At 40.3% G+C, this 12,726-nt stretch overlaps 1 protein-coding gene across 1 annotated transcript; it reads left to right on the top strand.

Moving 5' to 3' along the window:
• Nucleotides 1-82: 82 nt before the first annotated feature.
• On the top strand, nt 83-11,658 carry LOC124256954 (dolichol-phosphate mannosyltransferase subunit 3-like). Its single transcript, XM_046690913.1, has 5 exons — nt 83-191; nt 3,616-3,735; nt 4,319-4,348; nt 10,707-10,784; nt 11,576-11,658. The coding sequence occupies exons 1-5, from the start codon at nt 189-191 to the stop codon at nt 11,630-11,632; spliced, it is 288 nt and encodes a 95-aa protein (XP_046546869.1). The 5' UTR covers nt 83-188; the 3' UTR covers nt 11,633-11,658.
• Nucleotides 11,659-12,726: the final 1,068 nt, after the last annotated feature.

Genomic DNA, 12,726 nt, shown 5'->3' with positions numbered 1-12,726 from the left:
ACAAATCTATTTGGTAGTTAAATACAGTTGTTTTGGAAGTATTCCCTGAGAAAATATTCCAGACGAAGGTTAACTTTTTAGAATAATCTTTGCCGGCGCGTGTCCACTTTTCGTCTGCTGGCGTGGCAAAGGATTTGGAGCAAACTTTCTTGAAATAGCCGACCGCATGTACTTTTGTTCTTAGAAAAATGGTAATTCTTCCTGTGTGTTTATATATTCAGCAGTGCCAAGTTTCAGAGGCTGTTTATTGATTGATGAGGTGTACATGTCCTGTTAAAACAGTAGGCTTATGTCAAATCCGATAGAAGCTGAGAACAAGAACGAGAAATGCATGTGCGTATGAAATGATTAACACTGTCGGAATAATTAGTTAGTGCCTACTTGACTCAAATGTGAAGTAATATGAATTGTTCGCAACATTATTCTGGATATCTGAGCTGAGTTATATCTGTTTTGTGTGCTGATTGACTTTTTCTTGACAAGTCTGATGCAATGTTTGTCATGACCGCTTGATGATGTTTATTTACCCAAAAAATAATCACGAGATTTCTGCTCTATTGCTAGCCAACGTCCACAGCTCGCTAATACATAGCTATGAATCACACCGTCAACACTTCTAAATTCAGATGTTGTTTGAATCTCCGGCTTTGGCTGGGCTCATGGGTAGTTTTGGGCATGGGTACTAAGATGTATGTTTCAGGTATGTTTCTGTATACAGAAATGGGCATACCCTAAGGGACCGTTCATAATTTGGCAAGGGGGGGATGATGATGATTTGTATTGAGAAGCATGTACAATGTGAATTACCCCCCACCCCACCACAATAAATAAATAAATAAATTAAACATTTTATAAAAATTGTACAAAATAAGTGACACCCCACCCCACCCCTGCATGTCATGTACAAAGCATTGTTTTAAACATTATGTCATGTACAAAATTGATGACCCCTAACTCCCCAGAAGCGAAATGGGTGAACACCCCCTCCCCCTCTTAAAATCATCATCACCATCATCCCCCAACCCCCAGCCATAAATTATGAACGGTCCCTAAAGGTAGTCAAAATGCACAAACATAGTCATGTACCCACAATGGCTCACAAGTTCATATTCCTCAACAAAAACCTGAAACCTGTTCATGTTGTAGTTTCAGATTGCCTCATTACAATGTGATACTGTGCATCACAAAATATTTTTTGACACAATAATAATTTCTCATATAATGATCAATTCCGATGAATGCAGAATAGACTCATTATAGGGTATGTGTGTGTGTTCCGATTTGGCAAAGAAGCATACCAGGGTGTGGTTGTACAAAGCGATATTGGCACTAAGGGGATACAAAAGATTTACGACAATGTGTACAACGGCAACCAGGGAAACATATCTGTAGTACCCTTCCTGACAACAACTCCTTCATCCCAGTGTAGTGCACATATCACAGATATTTTTACACCCCCATGTACTTGAGTCATTTATCTTTGCATACGGTTAAACCTTTGGAAGTCTATTTTCATAAGAGACATAAGGTATGTTAACTTCATGGCTTCTCTTTACAGACTCATAAATTTTGACAAAATACAATTCTGATGCAAAAATAATTGTATTAAAAGTGGTTGGGCAATTGGGAACAAGCTGTGTAGTTTTTCCCAATATTCTGTTTATTGCATTTCTCGCTATATATTAGTAACCAGTGGATGTCAACTTGTAACAGCAGTGCCCAACGGATTTTGCTGCTTGGATTGATCTCTTTAACTGCTGTGAAAGTAGAAATAAATGTTAGGTAATTTCCACCAGGAAATGTATCCATCCATATGTTGACATAGATGCAAGGTGAGCTTATAAGGTAGTTATCAACATGGATTATATCAGGTATATGATGTACTAAGCTGCACTAATGTTTACTCCAGATAATCTAAGCTCAAGGCTCCCCATTTTAATGGCCCCCGGGTAAGATCAGTAAATCTTTTTACGACTATCACATTGCCCACAGTGTTTGCTGTGATCCATAGCCAACCTGATCAAACAGCCTTTCAAACTTGTTAATTAGCCTACTTGTTTTAAAACGATTAATCAGGAACATTTTCCAACAACATGTAGATATATTTATGACAATGAATAGATAAAATGTGGAGAAATGTTTTAAAAAATCATATTTATGTGTTGGGGGGATGGTGAGAGGTGAGAGTTTCAAGCTCTACTTTACCCAAAAAACAAATTCTTGAATAGGATGTAACCTGAATAGTGTGAAGATGTTTTGAGGTGTAAATAATGCAACGTGTAATTTGTGTTTTCAGTCACTTATGAAACACATAATTATGCATGAGTGAAATCTTTAGCTTTGGGACATTGCTTTAGGCTAGAGGATTAATGCGCAATATTTTCTTTAAATGTTGCCAAAAATATGAGTCCGGGCAGAGTTATCGAACAGTATATGTTCAAATGTTTGTTAGTAATATTAAGCCTTATGTCATTTGGGTCAGTGTGTTTGACATTAGAATTGCTTAATCCTCAAGTAAAGCATGTAGTAACAAGGCAGTCTTGATGATAATTAGATTGTCCCCCCTCTCCTCCCTTAACGCATGGTTATTGAAATGTACAATAGGTCACCACTGCTCGTGCTTACGTAAGTGCATGATGTTGTCGCATTGGAGCATAGTAGACAGAGCGTAAGTGTGGAGAGTGGAATGTAAGGGGGTTCATTCTCAGGTGTGAAATACCGAAAGGCGTTAAATTATTGAAGACCCATGAAGGTCCGGGTTATGAATCTTCAGTAACCCATGCTTGTCGTAAGAGGCGACTAATGGGATCAGGTGGTCAAGGCTCGCTGGCTTGATCGACACTTGTCATTGGTTCCCTTGATTGTTTACTTGCGCAGATCGATGGTCATGCTGTTGATCACTGGAATGTCTGGTCCAGACTTGATTGTTTACAGATCGCTGCCAATATAACTGAAATATTGCTGAGTGCAGCGTAAAACTAAACTCACGCACTCACTAAATTATTGGACTTGTTGTTACCCTGCCTGGAACCTGGCTTTAAGTTTGGAATCAATATACTGTGTCAAAGTAGGCTCTCACAGTGTCCTGACTCAGTTGTGTACAGTATTCCTACACACTTATGTGATACAACTTTTGCATTACTGACAATGGCATGAAATAGCATTCACTCCCCATACATGCCAAAGGTTCTGTGAATCAGGCTCAGGCTGTTTGGTCTTTTTTTATTTGTCGCATGATCGGCATCAACTGTTTTCATAAAAATTGGGGATGAAATAAGTCCAAAGTTAAATATCTGACATGAAAATATTTTTGTGATTACTCACCATACTCAGTGTTTATAACAATTTATTAACAACTCTAATAGTACGTTCCATGGATATTTCATGAAATAGAGCAGATTTTGTGCACGATGAATTAATACATTTAAGATAAAGCTTCCACATGTACCTTTGGTATCATATATTTTGATAAATCAAAGATTTAAGCTAATGTCACTTTGTTTATGTAAAGCTGCCTTTGGTAGAAGACATTTTCGATCTAACAAATATAATAGCATAATGCACTTTACTTTACCATTTTAATGTCATGATGTCTATATGTTATTCTATTTCCAGATTCCCAAATTGTTCCAGTGGCTCACTGGCGTCAGCCTGCTGATGTCAGTATGGTTCAGCATAGTCTTTGGCTACGTGAAACTTGATATGCCAGGAAACTGTCTGGAGGTTGTGCAAGTGGTACGTTCAATCAGGTCTTTTAGTCAAGACTTTATAACACTGATATACTGTTTAAAGCCGGATCATCAGTTTTGAGCATAATTCCCAATTTGACCAAAGTCCAAAACATGTACGACCATGATCACTTCAACTGTCTTCCAACATCAAGATGCCATGCCATAATGTAAATGAAAAGCTGTTTAAAGCAGATTTAATCCCAACTCTGAGGACAATGGTTTGTCATTTGGAATTCACCATGCAGAGTTGTGTCCCTTTGAAGTGCTGTCTGATGAGGATTTAATGAAACTTATGTCACTTCGCTATGTGATAACTGTATTAACAGGACACCTGGCAAGAATTAAAACAAATGAGAGTTATCTCCCCTAGACTTGTGACTACAGTTGATTTAAACCTCTGATTTGACCTATTTTTCTGTCATGGCTTCTTCACTCTGCCCATGTTGGTTCTTTACCACATTAATAACTATATTGACATCTTAGGTCTGCATTATTTTGTTCTTTCCTTCCACATGAAGAAGACATGGCATCATACAACTGCAATTCTGTTTAAAACAGCATTAAAACAAACTCAGTATTTCTTTCAGATGCCCCTGTATCTGCTGATGTGTTTTGCTGTAAGTATACAAATATCTTTATCCCCAATATTGTATAAAAATCACTTTCAGCAAAATGTATGCTATTTGATCTTCAGGTGTGATAAGGTGTCACATTATTGTTACAGTTTAAAGCTTAACTATGTTATATTGACTCAGAAAGCTGGAATACTCACAAAAAATAAAACATGTGGAAAATTGATCTTGCTCCTTTTTCAGGAAAATAAGTAATTTGCTGAATGTTATCGTGAATTCTTTCCATTGTTAAAACAGTTCTGTAACTACTGGCATTAAATCATAGTGCCCATATTGAAATAATGATAGAAATGTTAGTTTTCCTTATTCTGACTCATGATCTTTTGCTTATCTCCCTTTTCCTTGCGAATGGTAGCGGAACACTTGAATCCCTTGTAGTTCCCGAATCGGACGTAAAAATACACTCACCCACGAGTTACCTCCCTGTTTTCCCATGCAAACAGTCATGTGACCAGCCTTACTTGTCACTCTCTCATTTTTCTGCCCAAGCAGATGATTGGGCGAGCACTGGAGTCCCGTATACGGCATATATCCTTTGTATTTAGATCCTTTTTATCAAAATTACGCTGTGTATGGTATTTGGATTTAACTATCATGTATTAATTGTGTAAAAAAAATTGTAATTTGTGACAGTTTTCATCATAATGTAACATGTTTACATTTCATGAAATCTTGCCTTGTTTGCAGGCACCGGCTATCAGTGGCTGATCCTCACCCCCAATGCCCATCGTGCATTAACCCATGTTCTTCCAACTCACGTTGTACATATTGCAGTACATATTGCAAATTTGCAATTTAACCAATATTTGTCTTATATCTATAGACGTGCCATGGATCGGGTGAGGAAGTCATCACAAGTCACTGTTGATAAACCTGGAGATCAAGCCGATAACCATTAGTTGTTTGCTGCTGCAGATATACATAATTCTGGTGCTATGTTGGATATGTTGGGGGTTGAAAAAGAGGTCTGCTACGACGGAGTTGACGCCCTCTCAGATTAAGAAAAAGACTACTGCTTCTCCCACAACGCAGAAAAGAGCAACTACTACTAGGTCTCTATCGAAATCCACACGACCTAGCAAGTCAACTCACCAGAAGTTGTTTAATGAGGAGATCATTCTACCACACGAGACAGACGTGTTTGATAAACCACTGTTACTTCTGCCTGAAGTACCTACTAGATCGGCGACACAGTCGTCCTCTACGACTTCTAGATCGTCTCCTGCAACTACAACAGTGGCCCTGCTGTTTAACAACCAACCATCAACTTCTCAATGCAGTGAAGTTGAAGCACACAACACATCAGCATTCGCAAACGCTTCATCAACGCCGAATCAGTTCCAGTCAACGCAGAACTTCGATCCTTGCGACTTTATGAGGCAATTTACTTCTCAAATGATGGCCATGATGGAACGAAGTTCTGATGAGGAAGCGAAGGCACGACAGGAACGCTCATCAACTTACAACGTTCACAAACCCTCAGACCTACGCGGATCCAATACGCCTCTCAGATGTACATCTGCAGACAACGTTGGCGAACGTAAACGTTCGAGAAGGTCATCACAATCGGACGACTCTGTCATCATAGAACAAGATGGAAGGTCCGCGAAGGCTACTAACTCTACGAGAACTTCGTCTACGAACCCTCAACATTCGAGAACGCCTAGGAATGCATCCGCAAGTGCCAGCCGTTCCAGATCTACATCTCACAGCTCTCACATGCGAAGGCAAGGTTCATGAGAAGGAAGTTCGCGAAGAGACTAGTTCGCGAAGGGATGGATCAAGAGACAGAGGTTCATGAAGGGAGGAATCACGAGACAGAGGTTCGCGAAAGGATGACTCACGACATTCGCGAAGGAAGGTTCGCACACGGAGGATTCGCATAGGCATAGTTCTACGGAACAAGAATTATCTGATGAACATACCGACTATGTCTTTTCAGATACGGAAGTTACAGCTTGGATAGCTAATGGATTGAACTTAAAGTCTCCCTCCAAGGAATTGGATGAAGTTTACACATATAAGATGTGCAAGGACGACTTCGACTCAGTCACCATTCCTCCTATTGAGCCTATATCCAAGGTGCCTTCGAATCTACGCACATCTTTTGACAGAGCTACTAGATTCCAGAATCAACATCTGCCAGCATTTAATGCGAGGAAATTCCCCTTACATCACATGGACCCCTTCATGAGAGCGCCGGACTTAGATGAAAATACAAAACTGGTCAACGACTCTCGGAACAAGGTCTGCAAGGTGGAGGATAAAAAGTTGGCTCAACTTGATACAGCGACAAGGAGATCCTTCTTCGGATTAGCGAGGTCCAGAGCAATCAATGAGGCATTGATTAACAAGTTCCAGAACCCCAGTTCGGAAGAAGATAGAATGATATTATCTGCTCTGCTCACTTAGAAAAAGGACCAATACTTCATATCAGATCATCTGGCCTCAACGTCGGCAGATCTCACCTTATTATGGAGACAGGGTCTACTGGCATCGTGTTCCTGGAGTGACAGATTTACCCAACTGCTACTAAGAGCTCTTTGGGCGGGGGCCTACCATCTTCGGAGGTGAGATAGATGAAGCAGCTAAGGAAGCTACTCAGGACTCAAGGGAAGTCATGATGATCAAGTCTATAGATACTCTAGCCAACGTCATTCGTCATACTTCGCAGAAGTACAACAGCAAGTCGAAATATTCCGGTATCCAGAAGGCTAAGGAGAAGAAGTACTCCAACTTTAGAGGCGGGACTACGTCTCACAAGTACTGCGAGAAGGGTACAAAGTGCAGCTCAAGGCCACACCACCATTAACCCTCAGACCGATGGTCTTCAACTATACAGATGAGCAAGCAGACAAGCTACAAGAAGCCATCAACTCGCTTCTAACCAAGAATGCGGTAGAAAGAATAGATCAACATCATCTCACACCAGGCTTCTACTCCCCAATTTTCCTGGTACCCAAGAAGAATTCCAAAGAGATATTCAGGTTGATTTACAACATGCGCGGAAATTCAACCAAGACTATCTACTCAAACCGGAAATGTTCAGAGTGATCCACCTACCTCAACTCAGACTACTAATTCATCCAGCAGACTTTATGGCCAGCATAGACCTCCAGGATGCATATCTACACATCCCCATACATCCGGAATCAAGGAAATATCTACGATTCCTATTCAGAGGTCAGCACTTCCAATGGAATGTCCTACCGTTTGGAATATCGTCGGCTCCGTGGTTATTCACACAAATAACCAATCCCATAGTCGCCTACCTACATCATCGAGGTCTACGCAATGCCTTTTACCTGGACGACGGCATACAGTTTCATCAAAGTGCCAATCAACTCAGCCAGCAGCTGAACTTCACAATCAAGTTGCTCACGCAACTAGGATGGCTAGTGAACCTGATGAAGTTGGAGTTGGAACCAAAACAAGATCTACAATTCCTGGGGATAAGATTCATCACAACACAGAATCGAATTGTGACCCAAGAAGATCGTTGGGTCAAGATACAAGCCATGATTCCTCAAGCAGTCATCTCTCCGTTAACACTACGAACATGGCAATGTTTACTCGGTCTACTAACCTCAGCACAAGACTTGACTTGCACAGGAAGGTTACAACTATGGCCATTGCAACGATTCCTGGCAAAACATCTGGACAGCAGCGACCCTATCTCGCTACCAGAACATCTCAAAGTGTACCTACTTTGGTGGACTCACAGGTCGAATGACTGTGGAGGGACCAATTTACAAGAGCCGGTGTTCGACACACATCTTTACGCAGATGCATCACTACAGGGATGGGGTGCACATCTCAACAACCAAGTTGCATCAGGGAAGTGGTCAAATGCAGAACAGCATCTTCACATCAATCTGCCAGAATCGAAAGCTGTGATCAACGCGGTACAACTATGGTCGAGTTCGCTGAGCATCAGAATGCTGATGATCCACATGGACAACTCTACAGTGACATTCTCCATAAACGGCAAGGATCAACAAGATCGCCAAGCCTATTGCAGCTCACATTCCAGTTGTTCAACATCACAGAGAAGGCAAACATCTGGATAAAGGTGTGTCACGGGAGCCAAGAACGTACTAGCAGACACTTTTTCCCGACCACTTCATCCATCACCCACAGAATGGATGCTCCATCCAGAAGCGTTCCGGCTCATTATAAGGGAAATAGGATCCCCATGCATAGACCTGTTTGCCACGAGGTTCAACAAACAACTACAGGCGTTTGTTTCACCAGTACCAGACCCCCAAGCCTGGGCAACAGATGCACTGAGCATATCATGGGAAGGACTAAACGCTCACGCGTTTCCCTCTCTGATCTTACTACCGAAAGTACTGTTGAAGATCAAACAGACACAAGAGCTACAACTGACTTTGGTCGCGCCCTACTGGCCAACGAGAGTCTTAATCCTAGACCTAATAGAAGATCTCGGAAGTCCAACCCTCAAACTACCAGAATGGCCGAACCTACTCAGACATCCGCACACCAAGCAAGTCCACAGGAACCCAACACTGTTCCAGCTACACGTGTGGACCGTATCAAAACCTGTCTGAAGAAAAGAGGATACTCCGCCATAGACATCTGAAAGGTTCGACATTATCAGCATATCTGGCAGCCATCAGTACAGTCATCACTATAAAGTCAGGCATCAAAAGTACCAGAATTACTAGCTCTGCTGCGATGTTTTAAACTGGAGGACCAGCAACAGAAATTCAGAGCTCAAGCCTGGGATCTGAATGTAATTCTACGTCATCTCATGAGTGATGCCTACAAACTACAGACTACCTTCGAGCTACTCACACAGAAAACTCTGTCTCTGCTTGCCCTAGCCACAGCAGCTTGTATGTCTGAGATACATGCGCTGGACTTTGGACGAACTAGGTTTGACACAGGGCACTGTGCTGCAGTACATCTAGATGGGACCTTATTGCAAAGAATCAACTACCTGGTCAACCAGATAGACAGTTCCATGTGCCAGCGCTATCTACAATCCTCGGGCCAGAGGACACCCAGGACTTATCCTTGTGTCCTGTCAGAGCCTTGAAGATATATCTTCAAAAGACTAAAACAAGGAGAAGAAAATTCAAGCGCCTATTCATCCCCTTGTCGACAGAGACCGCCGTGGAAGTCTTACGAACGACAATATCGTTTTGGATGAGAGCCGTTATACTAAGAGCCTACAAAGCAGCAGGATTAAAATCGCCAAGAGCCTCCAACCCACATGAAGTCAGAGCACTGGCATCAACACTTGCTCTGCATGGGAATTGCTCTATATCATCAATTATGGAGGGCTGCTTCTGGAAGTCGGATACAGTGTTTGCAAACCACTACCTCCGAGACATAGCCACTGAAGACATCTCCAGCATTCACCAGTTTGGGCCTCTTGTAGCACAACAACTAACGGTTCCTCAAAGGCGCTGAGTTGGAATCTCACCTTTTATCGCGTTGACTTGTTGATAACTTTTACTATGGGAAAAGTTCTAGTTTGAAAGTCCATGCGCACAGTCTAGACTAGGCTAGCATGAGTGATTATTAAGACTCTGTACGGGTAAAGATCTTACCTGTACGTAAAGGGGTCGCAACTCATTTATGATAAAGATCTTATCATAATCTATGGGTTGTTATAGATAACTAGTAAAAAGAAGATACTAGTATATTTTAAGCCACATGAATCTAGAAGATTCACTTGTCTGAGAGAGAAGTATGACAAGATGGTAGTCTCCCCCGAGTTATAACGGAAATTGGAAGAATAGGATCTAGGAAATGCTGTTACGCAGTACCTATGGGGGGGATACAGGACGTATCTATGGACAGCTGATGAATCCAGGAAGTGGCTTGACCCCCCACAATCCGTCGGATTCTATAAGCAAAAGATCATGAGTCAGGATAAGGAAAAATGTGTAATTTTTTAAGTAAAATTGATATTTTATACTTATCCTGACTCATGAGGAGAAGCCCTCCCAACCTTCCCGCTGGAAACACTTCGGATTTCACAGTAGATCCAGGTGCATGGGCAGAAAAATCAGGAGAGAGTGACAAGTAAGGCTGGTCACATGACTGTTTGCATGGGAAAACAGGGAGGTAACTCGTGGGTGAGTGTATTTTTACATCCGCGTCGGGAACTACAAGGGATTCAAGTGTTCCACTACCAATCGCAAGGAAAAGGGAGATAAGCAAAAGATCATGAGTCAGGATAAGTATAAAATATCAATTTTACTTAAAATATTACATTTTTTCTCAAACAGTAGATAAAATTCAACCAGAGATTGTAAATATTTTGTCATAAGTAGATATGTTTGTCAATGATAATCTCTTGTCATTTCAGTGTTACTCTTTGGCTGTGGTGGGATATAGGGTGGCGACATTTAATGACTGTGTGGATGCATCAGAAGAATTAAAAAGGGTAAATATAATTCTAATTAAGAATTATGGTTAGTGAGAATTTGTTGTCAGCAATGTGGTAGATTTGGCTCCCTATTGCTCCTTGTGGAGCTTGACAGGAGGTACAGTTGGAACACAAGTTTCCTTGAATTAAAGTAAATAAATCATTATTCAAGACTAACATTTGATGTACTGGTATTACTCACTTTGGTTAAAATTTCCTTGTTTTAGAGTGCCAATGTCACTTGAAACATAATTTTTTCAAAAATATTTTGGAAGAATTACAGCTTGAATGAAAAGTGTTTCTACCTCACTGAAATTTCACCTGAAAACCTTAAAGCAGAACATCTTTTTGTGTGATCTGAGGCACACATGAAACAAATAAAGTTTAATCCCAGTTACCACAAGCACCCTTTGTGCATACGCTGCAGTATAGGTTAATAAGGAGGTTTTAAAGACACCTGCCTCTATCCATGATTGATAGTCCCATGTGGTATATGATTGTCTCCCTTTGACTGTCACTATTTGTTGATACACACACTTATAGCGTAATTTCAATGCAAATATTTCATGTCATATTTTCTTATTTATTGTGCATTTCAAGGACAGCTGTATTTTTATATTATTGAGGTGTAAACAATGATAATTTGCTAATAGTTGTTTTAAGTCTTTATCCAATTTACTTACTTACCAAGGGCTTGCTGGAATATTGCTAAAAGCGTTGTAAAACTAAACTCACTCACTTACTACTTACCAATGGTAACCTATGGTTTTATCAGTTCCAAATAAGCATGCCTGTTTTTTCTTTTGCAGCAAATAAAGGAAGCCAGAGCTGATTTGAAGAAAAAAGGATTTAAATATTTTGACTAACAACGATCAATAAATTCACAAAAATATTTTTTGTATTCTTAATGCATGCAACCAGTGGGATCCATGTCCTTGACAAGGGTGTTTCATTTGGAGTAGAATATTTAATGTTCACAGTGGGATAAAATAGACCAATAGCAGTAACATATAATTTCATAGAAATTGTTTGTGGCAGATTGTACTGGTAAAAGCATGGTTATTGTGAGGGGTAAATGTAATGTTATTTTCCAATGCCAGTGTGAGCATTTATCCAGCAGGGCTCCAGATAAGGGCTGTATCGGCATATGTACGGATAAAAAAATATGCACAATACGGTAGGAAATTATTTAGAAAACGTAGCAAATACGCACCACAGCAGTGGTGTACGGTCTTAGAATCATTTACAAACGTATTTATCTGAAAAAGTATTGTTTTATTGTTCATTGACCTGTTTACACAAGAATCAATGTTGTGGTGCATACATGAAACGAAACACAAGATTACTGATACTCCATTAATTTCCATTCAGTACTCTACATGTACATTTAAGGTTTTCCAGTACTCCTATATTGAACAAATAAGGAGTACGTACTCCTGATGTTGAAAACTTATCTGGAGCCCTGATCCAGGGTTAAACAAACATTAGGTTGGGTTAAACAGGCTATGTACTATCACTCTGCAGACTTATCTTATTCAGGTTCAAGACATCTTGTGTTACAAGATAAAGATGCAAAGATGTAGTCAATATTTATATTTCACAAGATTATATTGTTATGAGTGTTGAAAACGATTATTACTGTTTCATCAGTTTGCTACATTCTTGTTTGAGATGTTTGTGTGTATTATGCCCCAGTTTGTCATAATTCAGGGGGCCCCCGAGTCATGTCGAATGTAAAACTCATGTAGACTTCACCTTTTGGGTGTGCCACAGTCCTTTGATTGGGTTCAAAATCCAAATTCATTTCCATCAGTTAATACATTTAATAACCATGATTTTCCCCCTAATCTGACCAAACTTATCACAAGACAGCCATTAAATAATATAAACCAAATCTTGACAGTTACACAAGCTATCATTTTGTACATCCTGTATAATTACAAGTCTTTCACATCGGATT

This window comes from Haliotis rubra, unplaced genomic scaffold (assembly GCF_003918875.1).
Source record: "Haliotis rubra isolate DU_JTF1 unplaced genomic scaffold, ASM391887v1 Scf645, whole genome shotgun sequence".
Lineage (NCBI taxonomy): Eukaryota > Metazoa > Mollusca > Gastropoda > Lepetellida > Haliotidae > Haliotis > Haliotis rubra.
Note: the sequence above shows the minus strand (reverse complement) of the source record. Positions and strands in the feature narration are given on the sequence as shown.

Bases quoted from the DNA above. Each gene is read 5' to 3' on its own strand.
- LOC124256954 (XM_046690913.1), top strand. The intron at 3,736-4,318 runs GTACGTTCAATC...TATTTCTTTCAG, and splicing joins GTCTGGAGGTTGTGCAAGTG to ATGCCCCTGTATCTGCTGAT. The intron at 10,785-11,575 runs GTAAATATAATT...TTTCTTTTGCAG, and splicing joins CATCAGAAGAATTAAAAAGG to CAAATAAAGGAAGCCAGAGC.